This window comes from Pelophylax lessonae (assembly GCF_965119305.1).
Source record: "Pelophylax lessonae genome assembly, chromosome: 3".
NCBI lineage: Eukaryota > Metazoa > Chordata > Amphibia > Anura > Ranidae > Pelophylax > Pelophylax lessonae.
The window spans coordinates 356,181,785-356,200,822 of NC_138770.1; the positions used below are offsets into that span (position 1 = coordinate 356,181,785).

General features: G+C 49.0%; 1 protein-coding gene across 1 annotated transcript in view; it reads left to right on the top strand.

Moving 5' to 3' along the window:
- TTK (TTK protein kinase) overlaps window positions 1-19,038 on the top strand; it is a 242,172-nt gene that overhangs the window by 34,099 nt on the left and 189,035 nt on the right. The window contains exon 3 of the mRNA XM_082249922.1: window positions 17,267-17,489. Within this exon, the coding sequence (XP_082106048.1) occupies window positions 17,267-17,489 (223 nt within the window). The remainder of the gene's footprint in view (window positions 1-17,266; window positions 17,490-19,038) is intronic.

Consider the following 19,038-nt stretch of genomic DNA (forward strand, 5'->3'; position numbering starts at 1 on the left):
CCCCCTGACTAAGTCGGGTTTCTACAAGCTGTTGGGGGAAGCCCCGGCGATTAGGTCGCACGGTGCAACATGCGCCAATTTGAAATTCCAGCAGGTGACTAAAAAGTGGCACGCTTGTATAAGAGTTGTCTACGTACAAATGGCACCCCTTTCCAAATAAGGGTGACACCAAGTCCCAAACTATCTTGCTGCTGCTCCCCATGTAGTCTGGGCAGTTGGGGGGCCTCCACAGTGCTATCTTTTCCCTCGTAAACGCGGAAACTACATGTATAGCCTGTGGCCCTGTCACAGAGCTTATACATATTGACCCTGTATCTGGCACGCTTGCTGGGGATAAACTGCTTGAAAGCAAGGCGGCCAGAAAACGTAATCAGGGACTCGTCAACGCAGACAACTTGTTGGGGGATAAACAAGGCTGCAAAACGTTGATTAAAATGGTTTGAGGGGCTGAATTTATTCCGAGTTCATTGTCACTGAAGTGCATGAACCGCAGGATTTGCTAGTATCTCGCCCTGGCCATGCAAGCAGAGAACACGTGCATATGGTGATTTGGGTCAATGGACCAATATGACCACAACGCACTCCTTTTAGTTATGCCCATGTTGAGGGATAGGCCCAGAAAGGTCTTAATCTCGGAAACCGTTAGGGGTTACCAGCCAAATTGTCTGGCAAGGGTCAAATTTGGTTTTGCGGGGATATATTGATTAGCATATAAATTGCTTTGGTCCACAATAGATCTGTAAAGATCTTCCGTGAAACGCTCATAAAAATCATGGGGAGTAAAATTGGCTGTTTCCACCTGAATTCCGGGTTGGGCAGTGAATTGGGGGGGGGGGGGGGATGGAGTACGGGCACTGCAGAATCTGTGGGCTGCCAATCAGGATTTGCCGGCGCATCAGGGAGGGCACTATGGGCTCTACGGGCCTGGCTTTGAATACTCGGAGGCTGCGGGCCACTACTTGTGCTAGCCACAGCACCAGCTTGAACTGCACTTATGGGACTCGCCACCTCACCAATGGCGCTTTTCCACTGCATAGAACCGTACCGGCTCGGCACGCTTTTGTGCTTTTCCACTGCGGTACCGCATGGTATAGGGTCGGAACGGTTCGGTACGGTATAGGTTTGCCTTTCCACTGCATGGAACCGAACGGTACGGTACGGCTCTGAAAAAACAGTACCTACTCGATTGTGGTTCCAAAAGGTACCAAACTGGTACCATATCCCACAATCCTTTGCATGCAGTCACTACTAGCCACTGATTGGTCAGAGAATCACACCCACCCCGTTGTTATCCCACCCACTTAACTTTAGTACTACTTTAGTGGAAAAGCAAACCTATACCGTACCGAACCGTTCCGACACTATACCATGCGGTACCGCAGTGGAAAAGCAAACCGGGCCGAGTAGAGCCGAGCCGGTACTAGCCGGTACTTGCAGTGGAAAAGTGCCACAAGTGATACTGCAGTGCTGGTTTCACTATAACCAGGGTGTACTAGGCCACTGGTGCTTGCCAGTTCATCAGAAGTTTGAGCGGCACGAGTACCAACACTTTGCTGCATATGAGCACCCTGCAATTGCTGTACCTCAGCAACTCCAGAACAGGGTCCGGGTACGCCTGACCTTAGCAGGGACCACTCCATCGTCAGAGCTATCTGTCAGGGAGCCGCTGCTCTCTACAGATTTGTATGCTGACTCTGATTCTGTCAGTGAGACTTCCCCATTGCTGTCGTCTGACATGGTCAGTATCTTGTAGGCCTCTTCACTAGTGTACCTCCATTTGGACATTTTGGCCAATAAATTTTATAGGTACCTTGTATGACTCACAGGTAAAAAAGCACCTGGTTGTCGGGGACTATTTGAATCGCTACGAAAAAAAAAAAAACTGCTAGTGTTAGCAGACATCAGGCCAGAGTCTTAACGCTGCGGTTTTGTGTTGTGTTTTTGGAAGTGACAGTAATCTATCGCTTACTGCACTTGCCTGGGTGGGCTGGACGGAGAGGCTAAACGCAGGTGTCATGGCCGATCCTGCTAACGCCGCGTTTTGGGAACCCTAAACTATTGGACGCTAGTATAGTTCTGATGAGATCAAAGATATTGATCAGTTCAGATACTATACTAGTAATGGAGGTGTTTAGTGTGTGTTACTGGCAATCAAAGGGTTAAATTATATTTCTAAATATGCGGCGGGGATCTGACGCTGTCCTAGACTGACTAACGCTAACTAATGTCACCTGACACTAATACAGTATATTGATCAGAAAAAAGAGCTGTACACTATAAAAGTGACACTGTGACAGAGCAATGAAGGGGTTAACTGGGGGTGATCAGGGGGTTAAATCTATTTTTTTGGGGGGGCGTGGCGGGTACCCTAAACCTATTTGGGACAGAAACTAACGGTCGCTAACACTAAATGAAGTCACAAGGCACACTATTACAGAAATCAGCAAAACCGCTATATACTGTATATAGTGTGCACTGTGAAGGGGTGCTCAGGGGGTTAAATGTGCTTATCTAGTGTGGTGTGATGTAGTGCTTGGTGTACTTAGCTGCTCTCTCCTCTCCAAGCTGGAACCGAAAAGGGTTCCAGAAGGGAAGAGAGCAGCATATCCTGTGTCTGTGTTTACAAAACAGACACCAGTCGATTTGCCATTGGTCAGAACCAATCACCAGGACCAGGCCAAAAATCATTGGCCTGGACCTGATGACTGATCGGTTCTGTACTGAATCGGACCATCGTGGGGACGGAGGGCGCGCTCACTACGACCTCTGTCGATTTTGCCTTGGCGAGCAACCCTGCCGCAGTAAAGAGACCCCAGCTTATTGAAAAAGAGTACCTGTTACTACTTTTTGCTATCATAGGGGATATTTAAATTCCCCGTGATAACAATTAAAATGATTTGGGGAAAAAAAAATTAAAGGTAAGGTGTCAAATTTTTTTAAAATAAAGGGGAAAAAAAAAAAATTCAAGCACCCCCTCTCCCCCTATGTTTGCGCACAAAGACGAGCGCAAGCATTGATCTGGTGTCATATGTAAACGGAAATTCAGCATGCATGTGAGGTATCGCTGCAAATGTCATATAGAGGGCAGTACTTCTTGCAGTAGACCACCTCCTCTAAATCTAAAGTGGTAACCTGTAAAGGCTTTTAAAAATGTACGTAGTTTTTCTGCTGCACGCGTGTGAGCAATTTTAAAGCATGCCATGTTTGATATCTATGTACTCGGAATAAGATCATCTTTTATATTTTACCAATCAATTGGGCAATATATACCGGTAATGTATTTGTGCATTAAATTTAAAAAAAAGTGTTTTTTTTTTTTCCCCAAAAAATTCAGGTCAGGAAATCTTTACGCAAATACCATGTGACAAAAAAAATTGCAACACCCACCATTTTTTTTTCTGTAGGGCCTCTGCTTTAAAAAAGATATAATGTTTGGGGGTTCAAAGTAATTTTCTGGTTAGAAAAAAAAATAAATCTTTTCATGTAAACAAAGTGTCAAAGGCTTGGTGGTCTTCAAGTGGTTAGAGGGGATGATGTGTGGCATAGGCTTCTCTATTTGGCATAAAATCACAAAATGGCAGGACAGTTCAAATGCCCCCTTTTTTTGGAAAGTAGACACCCCAAGCTTTTTCCGAAGGCATGTTGAGTTAATGGAATATTTTGTTTGTTGATTTCACTCCTCACTACCTATCCGTCTCAGAGGCCATGAAATGCCAAGATAGCACAACCTCCCCCCCCCCCCCCCCCCCCCAATGACTTATTTTCGGAAAGTAGACACCCCAAGGTATTTGCTAAGAGGCATGGTGAGTATTTTGCAGCTTATTTGTTTTGGAAAATAGAGTAAGAAAAAAAATATAGAAAAAATACATTTTCTCTTACGTCCTCCGACAGTCGCCGCCGCTTATATAGTCATCACTAATGGGTATTGACTTCCGCTCCGCAGGAGTAGCTAGTAAGAAAATATAGAAAAAATAAATTTTTCCTTTTTTTTTCTATTTTCAAAACTTTGTGACAAAAAGCGAGATACTGAAAATGCTTCTCGGCAAATCGCTTTCGTTCATTGACTGACAGCGTCATATCTTCATTGACCGTTATGCTGCTCTGCATAGGAGTAGAACACTAGGTGGAAAAGAGTTAACAGTTCTCGACTACACCCCTAGGGTGGTCCCAGGGGGTATATTCCCACTTCCTGCTATAGGATCAGTTTTTTTTTTTTTTTTTTTTTTTTTTGTTCTGCCTAGTCATGAGTAGCTCCTTGTTTGGATCTTTGGATATTTTTTTTTTTTTCTTCTACAATCAAGTCTGTTCCAGTGAAAACTACAATCGACTGGGAGATGCACTGGATAGCCTAGATTCTTACTGCCCCCCCCCAGGACACTAGGCAGGAAAAATCTTTACCACGTCTATGGGGCAGTGCCTGCAGGCAGACACCCAATCACTCTGCTATAGGATTCAGTTTGTTTCTGCCTAGTTTAGGAGTAGGACCTAGTTCCCGGCTGGAACTTCGGTCTTGGCATGTCTTTTTATTTTAAAGAGAACCTTTGTTTAAAAAAATAACATTTTTTACCAAGTTATGTTCCTTAGAGTACTGCAATCAACAGCCGGACTGGGTTTTGGACTGGATATCCTAGATCCTTAAGGTCTCCCAGCCCGGCCAGTGAGCAGAGTATCTGAATTGGCGGCGCTATCTTGCTGTTCACCTTATCTGGTGGTCCACAGAGATAAGGTGGTACTTCAACCTAATCAGTCTTTTCTTCCTAAGGTGGTTTCTGATTTCCCTTTTTGAATGAAGACCTTGTGCTGCCTTACTCTGTCCTAAGTCCAAGCATCCCAAGGAAATTGCCTTGCATTCTTTGGATGTGGTTTGGACCAGGGCCAGGTCGCATTAGCGACCTGGCGCCTGGGGTGCCCTGCAGGAGGTGTCCTGTCCCTTTTGCGCCCCCCCACCTCTTCCCCGAGTGCACGGACTACAGCGCTGCCTGAAAATTGATGCCCCGCCTTTTCGGCCTTCTTCTGTGAGATGAGAGATGCTTCCAACGGGGAACTGGCGCCGTCTTGTAGTGGCCGGGAGTTTCACAAGCAGTCACTAATGACTCTTTCCACTGCCTGTTCTCAGTGCCTGCCCATCTCCTTCCCAAGAGGAGATGAGATGGAAGTTTTTGCAGGCTTCATCTCTCTGTCCTCTTAACTTTGCTTAAAGGTAAGTGGACAGGGAGTGTGGTTATTATGATTTATTTATTTATTTTTTAATATTTAAAAAATAATAATAATTTCTTTTTTTTTTTTTTAATTATTGAAAAATATATATATATATATCATGTCCCTGCCGTGCCACAGCCACACAGCCGAAGGCCCCTTTCACACAGGCTGTCTGATCCGGTCCGCCTGTCAGTTTCTCAGGCAGACCTGATCGGACCCTTCAGTCTCCTATGGAGCGGTAATCTGCCGCCATCTGATCCTGTCCGCCAAAAACAGACTGATGGTGGTTCTATTTTCTATCCATCCCGTGGATCGGATCAGATGGCATTGGATGGAAACAGACAGACGGTCTGTTTCCATCCAATTGCCCTATAGAGGAGAGCGGGGTTCTAGTCGTATTTATGTGTAAATTTAGTATCAGTTTTTTTTTTAAATAAAGTTTGGTTGTTGGTTTAAAAAAGAAAAAAACTGGCTTTTTTTTTTTTTTTAGCTGGCTCCTAGATTTCAGGCAAATTTTGTCAAGCCCTGGTTTGGGCAATTGGGGTTTACCTTGCGGCTACTGAATCTTTCAGGAAATCAGACTTGCTTTTTGTCTTCATGGAAGTACCTCGAAAGGGATTTGCTGTGTCTGCCGCGACCATATCCAGATGGATCCGGCAGACGATGGTACTGGCTTATTCACTGAAGGGTCAGGTTCCACCTTTCCTTGTGAAGGCGCATTCTACTAGGGCGCTGAGTGCCTCTTTGGCTTTTCGCCATCAGGCGTCAGTAATGCAAGTTTGCAAGGCGGCAGCTTGGGTAGTCTGTGCATACGTTTACAATATTTTATAAAGTAGATGTGTTACCATCCTCGGATGCTATTTTTGGCTGCAAGGTTTTGCAGGCTGCGGTTTTGAAAGAGAAAATATTCTCTTTGAGGGTGTATGTTTTTTAGGTGAGCTCCAGTTGTTCTTGGTTGAGCTCCAGGTTCACTGGTTGGTTAAGTTTTTAGCCTTTTGGAGAATTAAACTGCGTTATTTTCCCACCCCTCATGCAAATGCTGCTTTCGGACGTTCCAATGGTCAAGAAGAATATGGATTTTACGGTAAAGTAAAAAATCCACTTTTTTTTCCATAGCTGATGGCATGGGAGCTCAGGGGCCATGTTTGCGTAGCCCGGCAGCCATGTTTCTCTTACGTCCTCCGACAGTCGCCGCCTCTTCATATTCGTCACATATGGGGGTATTAGACTTTGCTCCGAAGGAGTAGCTAGGCAACAGAATATGTTAACAATAAAGCTTTAACATATCCCACCCTCAAGGGGTGGTCCCCTCAGTCAATACCCTCCTACTTCCTGTAACCATATCTCAGTTTTAATGTCTAGCTTGTCAGGAGTGGCTGGCTCTCTCTGTGCTGGGACTTTTTGTCCCAGACTCTTTCTTCTTTTTGATATTTTGTTTGAGTTTTCTCTCTACCTTTACTTAGCTGTTATTTTTGTCAGCATTAGTTAGTTCTTCGGACGAAGAGGATCATGCGGACTGGGTCTCGGGCTGATCCCCCTGGTCGCAGGTCGTGGGTCAGTGGCTTCCCAGTCTGCCATCGAGCGTTCAGCCAGGTAACGCTCCTGGCACGGTGAGCGACCCATCCCTGTTCGGTGCAGGGATGATTGGTGAGGTGGCTACCTCACCGGACGCTGTGCGGTTTCTGAACCGCCATTGTGTGCGTCTTGAGTAGCGACTCTCCCTGCCTCATGTGCAGCGGCTTGTTCGCCTGTGCGGGTTCCCCACGCCATGTGAGGTAAGTGTATCTATGTGGGGACCTGTCTGTCTGGGGGGGTCTCAGTCTGGGACTGTGTAACCTGCCTTTAATCACACTGCTTGTCTCCCTATCTCTCGGCTGCATGCTGTGGGCTGCAAGGGGGGGGGGGAGCTGTATGACACTGAGTATGTCAGGCTGGGCAGTGTGAGGAGCTGTGTGCTGTGGGGCATGTTTTTAATGGCATGTTGGGGCATATACAGCGATCGCTGCGGCGATCTAACATGTATCCATACTATGGGATGATATTGTGTGTGATTTTATGCACTGTGGAGCGGCGATTTCGGCGCCAAACGGCGCCATTTTACCGGCGCCCGCTCCGGCCGCATGGTTTACATGCACGGCGGCCATTTTCTTGTAGCCTCCATAGGCTTACATAGAGCGCCCTGGCAGCATCACTTCCTCTCTCCTGGAAGCACCGATCGAGGCAGCAGCAGCAGCGGAGTCTCCTCAGGTTTTATCCTTCTATTCCTGTGTTCCATTGCCTGTATTCAGTCTGTATATTCCCTGTGGGGGTCTCATTGTGCCTGAGTGTGGTGCGGTGGGCTGCGCTTGCCGCGCTTGCTGTAAGGGGGCAGTTAACCCTTGGTTGTCTGGCATACAGGGGCAATGGATTCTCAGGAGGGCAAATTTCCCACAGTCTTGGTGGAAAGCCAGGGGACCGCTGTTTCCCCCCCAGGGGGGGATTTGGCCACTATTGTGGCTGGCCTTGCTGCACAGGTGCAAATGCTGGTGGCTGCTCAATCTACTAAACGGCCCAGAGTTGCTCTGTCCTCTGATTCTGAGGGTGAAGGTGATGGGGCTGTTCTGGCGGGGACCCCCCTATCGGGGTCCCGCTCCTCTCTGGATCTAGTGGGGTCTGAGGTAGAGGCTGAAGTTGAGGGGGTTGATAATTCTCCCCCTGGCTCGCCTGAAGAGCTTGCAATCATGGATGAGTTGATTGCTTCCATTAAGCAGACGCTACGTTTGCAGGACGAGGTGTGTCCCCCAGCTGCCTTGGCGGCTTATGGGACGCAGAGAAAACGCAGGACGCCGCAGGTCTTTCCCTGCAATGCTGATTTTCAGCGCGCTGTTAAGGACCAATGGCGCGATTTGCGCAAGCCTTTTGCGGTACCAAGTAAATTTAAGCTGCGTTATCCTTTCTCGCCTGCCACTGATGAACGGTGGTGTGTGCCTCCGCCAGTAGATCATGCTATTGCGGTTTTGAACAAAGCCACTGCGATCCCTGCAGAGGGATCCCCTATTTTCCGTGATGCCACGGATAGGAGACTGGAGTCTCTTGCCCGTCATACTTATTCTGTTACGGGTTCTATGCTTAAGGCTCTGTTTGCTTCTCTCATGGCGGCCCAGGCGATCGCAAGTTGGACGCAGATGCTTAGGCGCGTCCTAGTGGCCGATTCGGCCTCAGCGGCGACCCTGGATATGGTGGATCAGATCCACCAGGGTGTCATGTATCTGTGTGATGCGGACCTGGACCTGATTCCGTTGGCCGCGCGTGTGCACAGCGTGGCGGTGTTGTCTCGCCGCCTGGTTTGGTTGAAATGTTGGTCGGTGGACCAATCTTCACGTAAAACCTTAGCCAATCTGCCTTATGATGGGTCTCGCCTTTTTGGGGAGTCCCTGGATGTGTTGATTAAGGGGATTACTGGGGGTAAGAGCACTCTCTTGCCCCATTTCCCCAAGGCTAAGGGGGCTTCTGGGAAGAAGCATGCTAATTTTCGGCCCCCTCAGGGGTCCTTTCGTGCCTTTCGGCCGCACTACAAGGGAAAACCGTTCAAGGGCCAGGGCTCTCAGAAGAAGCCCTGGTCTGGAAAACAGAAGTCCGGCCAATCCGGACCTGCGGCCCATAACAGTTCGGCCTGAAGGGGCGCCCTCACCCAGTTTTGGGGTGGGGGGACGCTTGCTCGGTTTTCTTCAGCCCTGGTTGGCCCGTGTGCGGGACAGATGGGTTCTGGAAATCGTTCGATCTGGTTACAAGATCGAGTTTCTCTCTCGGCCAGAGAGCAGATTTTTTCCCTCAAATCTACAACTGTCTCCAGAGCGCCTGCGGGATCTGCACCTGGCGGTGCGGGACCTGAGGGCTCAGGGAGTGGTGGTTCCGGTGCCTCATCGGGACAGATTTCGGGGGTTTTATTCCAATCTGTTCACTGTGCCCAGAAAGGAGGGCAAGGTTCGTCCAATTCTGGTCTTGAAAGCTCTGAACCGCTCTGTGCGGGTTCGCAAGTTCCGCATGGAATCCCTGCGCTCGGTGGTGGCTGCCCTGGTTCCGGGGGAATTCATGGCCTCCATCGATTTGAAGGATGCGTATCTTCACATCCCCATATTCGAGGGTCATCAGAGATACCTTCGATTTGCCATTGCGGAGGATCACTACCAGTTCGTGGCGTTGCCCTTTGGGCTCGCCTCGGCTCCGCGGGTCTTCACCAAGGTGCTTGCACCGGTTCTGGCATTATTGAGAGCCCAGGGCATTTCTGTCCTGGGGTATCTGGACGACATTCTGATTCGGTCTGCGACCAGTCAGGGTCTGGAGAAGGACCTGTCTGTCACGATGCAAACTCTGCAGGAGTTCGGTTGGACGATAAATGTTCCAAAGTCGACTCTGAGTCCGTCGGTTCGTCTTCCCTATCTGGGAATGATACTGGACTCGGTGCAGGCGAAGGTCTTCCTGCCGGAAGACAAACTCAGGACTCTTCAGGAGGAAGTCAGGTCCCTCAGGGACGTTCCGAACTCGTCTCTGCGGACGTGTATGAGATGTCTGGGATTGATGGTCTCGGCTTTCGAGGCGATTCCTTTCGCGCAGTTTCACACGCGGGGTCTCCAGGCGGAGATCTTGTCCAAGTGGGACGGGCGACCTCAATCTCTGGATCTTCAGATCTCGTTGAGTCATCGCACCAGGGAAAACCTCCTGTGGTGGCTCCAGTCCCCGTTGGTGTCCGGGGGCAAGTCGTTTCGTCCGATCTCGTGGACGATAATCACCACGGATGCCAGCCTGTCGGGCTGGGGTGGTGTTCTGGGCGTTCTGTCCGCCCAGGGGACCTGGTCGGAGGGGGAGTCTTCCCTCCCGATCAACATTCTGGAATTGCGTGCGATAAGGCTCTGTCTTCATCGCTGGACGGACCGGCTGCAGGGCTGCCCGGTTCGGGTGCAGACGGACAATGCCACGGCGGTGGCCTACATAAACCACCAAGGGGGCACCAGGAGTGCCCGAGCGGCTCGAGAAGTGGCCGACATTCTGTCTTGGGCCGAGACTCATGTCCCGGCGATAACGGCGGTTCACATTCCGGGAGTGGAGAACTGGCAGGCGGACTATCTGAGTCGCCAGACCCTGGATCAGGGGGAATGGTCTCTCCACCCGGCTGTCTTCCAGATGTTGTGCGCGAAGTGGGGTCTTCCAGATGTGGACCTGTTCGCGTCTCGCCTCAACTACAAGGTGAAGAGGTTCGTGGCAAGGACGCGCGACCCTCGGGCGGACGCGTCGGACGCGTTAGTGGCCCCGTGGCATCAGTACAGGCTGATGTACGCGTTTCCACCGATTCAGTTGCTGTCCCGGTTCCTTCGCAGGTTACACTCGGAACGCAGCACGGTGATTCTTGTGGCACCGGACTGGCCTCGCCGGTCCTGGTACGCAGACCTCGTGAATCTGGCGGTCGACGCCCCCTGGCGTCTGCCTCTTCGGGACGATCTACTGTCTCAAGGACCGATTTACCATCCTGCTTTACAGTCGCTGGCTTTGACGGCCTGGCTGTTGAGACCGAGGTCCTGAAGGAGAAGGGTCTCTCTCCAGAGGTTGTTCATACCTTGATCAACGCGAGGAAGTCTTCCTCGGGAAAGGTTTATTACCGTACTTGGAAGGCCTATTTTGCCTGGTGTGAGTCCAGGGGGTTTTCACCCCGCACGTACTCGGTTTCCCGTGTGCTGTCTTTCCTTCAGACGGGTGTCGATCAGCGTTTGGCGCTGGCTACGATAAAGGGTCAGGTGTCTGCGCTGGCCGTTCTGTTTCAACGTCCCGTAGCTTCCAACTCCTTGGTTGGCACTTTTATTCAGGGTGTGCGGCATCTGGTTCCTCCTAGGAGGGATCCCTTGCCCCCTTGGGACTTGAATCTAGTCCTGTCTGTGTTACAACGTGCTCCTTTTGAACAGATCAGGGAGATCTCGTTGTCTATGTTGTCCAAAAAGGTCGCCTTTTTGGTGGCGATCACTTCGGCTCGCAGAGTGTCGGAACTGGCGGCTTTGTCCTGCAAGTCTCCGTACCTGGTTGTTCATTTGGATAAGGTGGTCTTGCGACCTAATCCTTCTTTTCTGCCGAAACGAGTTTCGGAATTCCGTCTTAACGAGGATATTGTTTTGCCTTCGTTGTGCACGAAGCCTAAACATCCTAAGGAGGTGAGATTGCATTCTCTGGATGTTGTTCGAGCGATTAGGGTTTACCTTAACTCGACTGAGTCTTTTCGAAAGACGGACTCCTTGTTTGTTCTTCCAGAGGGTCCTCGGAAGGGCATGGCGGCTTCCGCCTCTACCGTTGCCAAATGGATCAGGCAGACCATTGAACAGGCTTATGCCTTGCAGGGGAAGGTTCCCCCTGTGCCTGTGAAGGCGCACTCTACTAGATCTCTGAGTACGTCTTGGGCCTGTCGTCATGGGGCTTCTGTAGCCCAGGTGTGTAAGGCGGCGACTTGGTCGACCGTGCACACTTTCACAAAATTCTACAAAGTAGATGTTCAGGCATCGGCGGATGCTTCCTTTGGCCGCAAGGTTCTTAGTGCGGCTGTTCCCTAGGGTCCCTTGTTGGGGACTCCTGGCTGTTGGGATAAGTTTTGTATCCCCTGGTTTTTTGTCTTTTCCTGGGTTGTTGCTCCTGTTGAGCACTTATTTTAGCTGTTGCCCAGCTGGTTTCCTTCCTTTGGTAAGGTTCCTTTCTTTGATGTGGAGACTGCGTTGCCTTTCGGCGCGGATGCGTTTCCCACCCCTCATGTTTGCACTGCTTTGGGACGTCCCCATATGTGACGAATATGAAGAGGCGGCGACTGTCGGAGGACGTAAGAGAAAACGGAATTTTTGTAAAATCTTACCTGTAAAATTCCTTTCTCTGAGTCCTCCGACAGTCGCCGCCCCCGCCCCTCTTTTGGGGTTTGAATGTATACTCTACTGCTATTCCACTAAAACTGAGATATGGTTACAGGAAGTAGGAGGGTATTGACTGAGGGGACCACCCCTTGAGGGTGGGATATGTTAAAGCTTTATTGTTAACATATTCTGTTGCCTAGCTACTCCTTCGGAGCAAAGTCTAATACCCCCATATGTGACGAATATGAAGAGGCGGCGACTGTCGGAGGACTCAGAGAAAGGAATTTTACAGGTAAGATTTTACAAAAATTCCGTTTTTTGTAGTTTCCCATTGAAGTCTATGGGCGGCCATTTTCTTGTAGCCACAGGAGGGGTGCTCGGCGCTGGGCCTCTAGCGGCGGTACAGCAATTACTTCTTCCTCTTAATGACGTGGAGCAAGCAATTTGGTGCTTTCTCTCGCTACACAAGTGATGATGGTGGGTCCCTGGGGCTGTATTACTTTTCTCCATCTGCTCTAGTAGTGTGTGTTGGGATCTGTAGTGCCATCGATACAGCGGTAGTTGCTTTGTACAGCGTTTTTCCTAGTTTTTTGTGCAAAGGCTACTAGTGGTCCCCAGGTTCCTATGGAGCCCCCAGAGCAAGTGTCCAGGAATTGATCCAGTTACAAGATCGAGTTTCGTTCTTTGCCCCCGGCAAGGTTCTTTCCTTCCATCCTGCACCTGTTCCCCGATCGGCTGCAGGGCGTTTTTCGGGGCGGTATAGGATTTGCTCTCACAAGGTCATTGTACCAGTTCGGGAGTTGGAACGTTTTCAGGGGTTTTACTCAAACCTATTCACTGTCCCCAGGAAGGAGGGCAAGGTTCGTCCTATCTTTGACCTCAAGGCTGTGAACCGCTTTGTTCAGAAAATCGGAATGAAGTCCATTCGCACGGTAGTAGCTTCCCTTCATCAAGGGGATTTTCTGGTCTCTGGGTTATGAAGGTAAGCTTCCTTTAGATCGATAATCTGTCAGGCAGCAGCATTTTCTTCGCTTCGCCGTGGGCAGGGAGCACTATTATTCGTAGCGTTAACCTTCTGGTCTCGCTTCAGCTCCTCGGGTGTTCATAAAAGTATTTGTACCGGTGCTTGCCTTGCTTAGGCAGGGGGATTGCGGTACTGGGGTACCTTCTGCAAGCAGAGCCTCGATCCGTCTTACAGGACGATTTGGACATCACTGTGCGAACTATACAAGAGTTCGGCTGGATGCTGAATTTTCAGAAATCAGCTCTGACTCCATCCAACAGATTGGATTACCTGGGTCGGACTTTGGATTCAGCCTCGGCTCGAGTGTTTCTTCTGAAGGCGAAACTGTAAAAATTGCAGCATGCGATTTGGCTCCTGTTGTCCAACCGCCGGTCATCTCTCAGGACTTGCATGCTAGTGCTGGGGTTGATGGTCTCCACCTTTTTAGAGGCGGTTCCGTTTGGGCAGTTTCACAACAGGCCTCTACAGAAGGGAGATTCTGGCCAAATGGGATAGGAATCCTCCGTCCCTAGACAATCTGATCCGATTGAACCGGAGTACGAGGAACGCCTTGCTGTGGTGGCTTCGCTCCCCGGCGCTTCGACAGAGGGGAATCTTTTTTTTTTTTTTTTTCTCCTTCCGGTTTACTGGACAGTGATCTCCACGGGTGCCAGCTTGTCTGGGTGGGGAGGAACCTTGGGCATGAAATCGGCCCAGGGTGTTTGAACTCGGGAGGAGTCCAGTCTGCCGATCAACATCCTGGAAATTCTGGTGATTAGGCTTTGCCTATCCCAGTGAATGGATCGTCTACAGGGGTTTCCGGTAAGGATTCAATCGGACAACTCCTCGGCTTTGGCATATGTAAATCATCAAGGGTGCACAAATGGTGCTCTATCAGCCAAAGAAGAGGCCGGCATTCTAAGGCGGGCAGAACAATATGTTCCAGCCCGCTCTGCTGTGCACATTCCAGGGGTAGAAAATTTGGCAGGCAGTAGTAGTGTCAGCCGGCAGGCCCCGAGTCCAGGCGAAATGGTAACTTCACCTGGAGGTGTTTCAGCAACTGTGTCTCCGGTGGGGGACTCGCGATGTGGACCTACTTGCTTCTTGCCTCAAATGAAAGGTTGAGGGTTGTGGCAAGGTCTCGAGATCCTTTGGCAGATGCTCTGGTGGTCCCTTGGGACCAGTATTGTCTAATCTATGCCTTTCCTCCGTTACAATTTCTTCCGAGACTTCTGCGCAGAATTGAGGCAGAAGGGATTCCAGTCATTCTGGTGGCCCCAGACTGGCCTCGTCAGTCCTGGTACATGGGGTTGATGAGACTGGTCGCCGATGCTCCTTGGCGGCTCCCTCTCGGAGAAGATCTTTTGTCTCGAGCACTGATCTTCCATCCGGCCTTAGTCGCTGCCTTTAACAGCCTGTCTATTGAAAGCCAGGTACTGAACGATAGAGGGTTGTCAGATTTGTGATTCCTACTCTTAAGAGTTAGTAAATGTACTTCTTGGAAGATTTATCATTGGGTTTGGAAGGTGTACATTACTTGGTGTGCGTCTCGGAGGGTTTCCCCCCTTTTTGGTATCTCATCTGCGGGAGTTTCTACAAAGTGGTGTAGATAAGTGTTTGACAATGGGCACCATCAAGGGCCAGATTTTGGCCTTTGCAATTTTTTTTTCCAATGCCCGTTGGCTACAGATTCCTTGGTGCACAACTTCGTGCAGGGTATTCGCCATTTGGCTCCTCCAGTAAGGTCCCCGGTACCTCCGCGGGATCTTAATCTGGTGCTGTCGGTTCTTCAAAAACCGACATTTGAAAATATTTGTGAGATTCCTCTACTGACACTATCACAGAAGGTGGCCTTCTTGGTGGCTGTTACGTCTGCACGCACGGTTTCAGAACTGGCTGTGTTGTCCGGTCGATCGCCTTACCTGGTGGTTCACAGGGACAAAGTGGTTCTCCGTCCCTGTCAGTTGTTCCTTCCTAAGGTTGTCTTTGGCTTCCACTTGACTGAGGACATTGTGTTGCCTTCGCTGTGTCCTAAGCCCAAACATCCAAAAAGAGATTACCTTACACTGGATTTGGTTCAAGCCATCATGGGGTACCTTGCGGCTACTAGGTCAATTTGCAAATTGGATTTCCTTATTTGTCTTTACGGATGGTTCCCGCAAGGGGCAGGCCGCATCTGTTGCGACCATTTCAGGCAGACGATGGTGCAAGTTAAGCATTCTACGAGGGCGCTTGGTGCCTTCTGGGCTTTCCGTTATCAGGCGTCAGTGGTCCAGGTTTGCAAGGCGGCCACCGGGTCGTCTGCACACATTCACCAAGTTCTACAATGTCAATGTCCTGATACCTGCGGATGTTGCTTTTGCACGCAAAGTTTTGCAGGCTGCTGTTGCAGAGGCTGCGGCCTTTTTGAGGGTGTGTGTCTTTCCTGGTAGGTGAGCTCGTTGTTCCTGGTTGGGCTCATTGGTTACTTGGTTGGCTATATTTAGCCCTTTTTGGGAATTCTGTGTTTTTTTTTTTTTTTTTTCCCACCCCTCATGACACTGCTTTGGGATGTCCCAACAGTCAGTGAAGCTCTGAAGCGGTGTCAGTCAATGAACGAAAGAGACAATTGGTTTTTTGTCTTACTGTAAAATACTTTTCTCTGATGTTCATTGATGGACACAGCACCCACCCCTCTGTGGAGATGGGTTATGTATTCTTCTGACACTTCTTGTTACTAAACTGAGATCCTATAGCAGGAAGTGGGAGTATACCCCCTGGGACCACCCTAGGGGCTTAGTCAAGCTGTAACTTTTGTGCCTGTGTCCTACTGCTATGAAGAGCAGCATAACCCCAACAGTCAATGAAGATATGAAGCAATGAACATCAGAGAAAATGATTTTTAAGACAAAAATTCCAGTGTGTGGGGTTTTTTTTCGGTTTAAAACTTTGTGACAAAAAGCGAGATCTGCAAAATACTCAAAATGCCTCACAGCAACTAGCTTAGGGTGTCTAATTTCCGAAAAGAGGTCACTTGGGGGGGGGGGGGGGTTGTGCATCTTGGTATTTCATGGCCTCCGAAACAATGATGGGTAGTGAGGAGTCAACAATTTATGCCCTTAGAAAGCCTGAAGGCAGTGATTGGTTTTTCAGGGTCCTGTACGTGGCTAGACTGCCAAAAAGTCTCACACATGGGGTATCTCTCCCCCCCCCCCCCCCCCAATCGGGTGCAGCAGAATGTGTTTTGGGGTGTAATTCCACAAATACCCGTGGCATGTGTAAGCAATATATCATTTCAGTGACGTGTGGTGTTGTGTGTTTTTTTTTTTTTTTTTGTTTTGTTTTTTTTTTTTTGTCATTTTTGAAGCATTGTTACAAAAAAAATAAATATTCAATGGGCTCAACATGCCTCTCAGGAAATTTCTTGGGGTGTCTTTCCAAAAAGGGGTAATTTGGATGGGGGTTTGTACTGCCCTGCCATTTTTAGCTCTTCAATGACATGAATTGGACAGTCAGAAGTACAAGCTGCGTAAGTTTCAGTGTATATACGTCATAGTTTGTAGATGCTATAACTTTTTATGCTTGAGACTTTTTTTTTCAGACATATAGCTAAATACATTTTGGCCTAAAGGTATGACAATGTTTTCTTTTCTCAATTTTCAGTCTGTCTTTGTTTATATCGCAAAAAATAACCACAGAGGTGATTAAATACCACCAAAAGAAATCTCTATTTGTGGGGAAAAAAAGGATGTAGATTTTGCTAGAGTACAGCATTGCATGACCGCACAATTTGTCAGTTAAATTCACGCAGTGCCAAATTGCAAAAAATGGACTGTTCATTAAGGGGGTAAATACTTCCGGTCCAGAAGTGGTTAATAAGGAAAAGGGAAATTACACAAAGACATTATGTAGAAAAACTTAAATATTTCGAAAGGTGATAAGCTGTGATAACTGTTATGTGATTTTATTTTAATACTGCTTTGGGTTTGTGGGGTGGCCAGGGGTTAAGGTAAGGTTTGCTGATAATTTTGGGTTTACAGGTGCTTTTTCATGCATTGATAAGGGAATAGCCTGGAGTTGAAGATGGTGTTCCAAAGTGTATTTTAATTAATTTGGATTATGTTTAGGGTAAAAACTATACCTTCAACATTTTTAGTTTTTGAGGTGGTAATTCTTGGTTACTTCTATTTTTAATACCTAACACTTTCCCTTCCTCCCCCTTTTTTAGAACATTCTGGAGTTTTTAATTCTTTTCTAACACCGAAGACCCCAGAAGAATGGTTAGCTTCTCTCCTAAAGTTAGAGAACACAGGCCTTCCACAGATTGACCATGTACTACTCAATAGACTGCTTGATAATTACAGCCATGCTGTTGGATCACTTCCCGCAGAAGATCACAGCCACAATGAGAGTTATGCAAAAATCTTGGTACGATTTGCAGAACTGAAAGCGTAAGTATGGCTGTCTATTATTATGACCATGCAGTGCTGTCCTTTTGCAGATAGTCTCAGGAGAAAACTTGGGATAGAGTAAAGGAGGGTTTTAACCCCTGTCGTGTGGGGTTTTTTTTTTTTCTTTTGCCATCTATGTCCCAGCCAAGATAGCAAGCTACAGAGAAGATGGGAGGAGCAATCTTTCCTCGATCTGTTTAGTGTGGGTGTTAATACCTTAGGAGGGATAGACTTCCCTGCTGGGGGGGGCGCTGATAGTGTTGTGTTTTTTTTTTTTTTTTTTTCTTTTTGTGATCCTGTGCCCGGGTTCCCCCTTCTGCTGTAAAATGTGGCCTGGGGTCCCTCCTGAGTCCCTGGAACCCGTGTAGGTGTCGCGTGGGGTGGCCGTTTTGCCATGGTTGGCACCATTGCTTTGGGCCTGTGTTTCTTTGTACCGGTGGCTTTTTTTAGCTGGTCCGTGTGCACTGAGAGCGGCATCCATGACTGTGGAGCCTCTGGGCGGCTGTTATGGCTGTGGGGGCTCCTCCCTTTCCCCTGGTTTTCCTTTTCCCCTGGTCGCCGCAGGTGGTTACTGGATATCTCTGGTGCAGACCGGTGCTCCTCTGGCGGGGTGGTGAGTTGTGGAGGGGTCCCTCTCTCTCTCTCTGCTGCAGGTTGTGGGGTGCTCTGCATTCGGGTGCCCCGTGGTGATATGGGTGAGATGCCTTCGTTGGGTGAGTCTCCTAGCGGTGTTAGACGTTTGCTGGTGGGGCCCACCTTTAACTCATGGAGTCCCAGGAGCATGTATCACCACCTGACCCTCTCTCTGAGGCAGCAGCTCCCTCGGGATCCCAGCCCTCCATTGATGCACTAATGGCAGTCCTGGAGTAATTTTGTTTCCGGGTTGGAGGTGGCCTTTGGGTGAAAGGCTAGTAGAAAGCGCCCCCCTGCCTCATCTGTCTCGTCAGAGCCTGAATCTGGCTTTGCTGCCGCGGACGTGGCCCGCCCTGCGGGATTTGTAGCAATGCTTTCTGATCTCTCAAATAAGGATGATTCCTCCACAGCTTTGGCTGCACATGAGAAGGCGCTGGTTGACGCACTGATTACATCCGCGTGGGAGACTTTGAAGATAGAGGATGCAGCTGAAGCGGCTGCATGGTGGTCATCCTTTTTGACACCCACAAGCCATCTCGCACGGCAAAAGTGTTCCCTTATCCCATCCTATTTTGACAAGTTTGTCTACAAAGATTGGGAGCGGCCAAAATGTCCCTTTTGTGGTTCCTGAACGCTTTGCAGTGAGGTACCCCTTTTTAAAGAGTCACTCAAGAAGTAGGCTGTCCCACCAGTGGTGGACCCTCCTGTCTCCAGGTTAAACAAGGCAACCATGATTCTAGTAGAGGAATCCCTGGCCTTTAAGGATCTGGCTGACAGACAGGTGGAGTCTGTGGCCCGCAATATGTTCACTATTACTGGTTCATCGCGAAAGCTGGTCCTGGCTATTGCCCTGGTATCGCAAACACTAACTGAATAGGCTAAACATTTGCGCCATGATCTGGGGAGTGAGCGGATT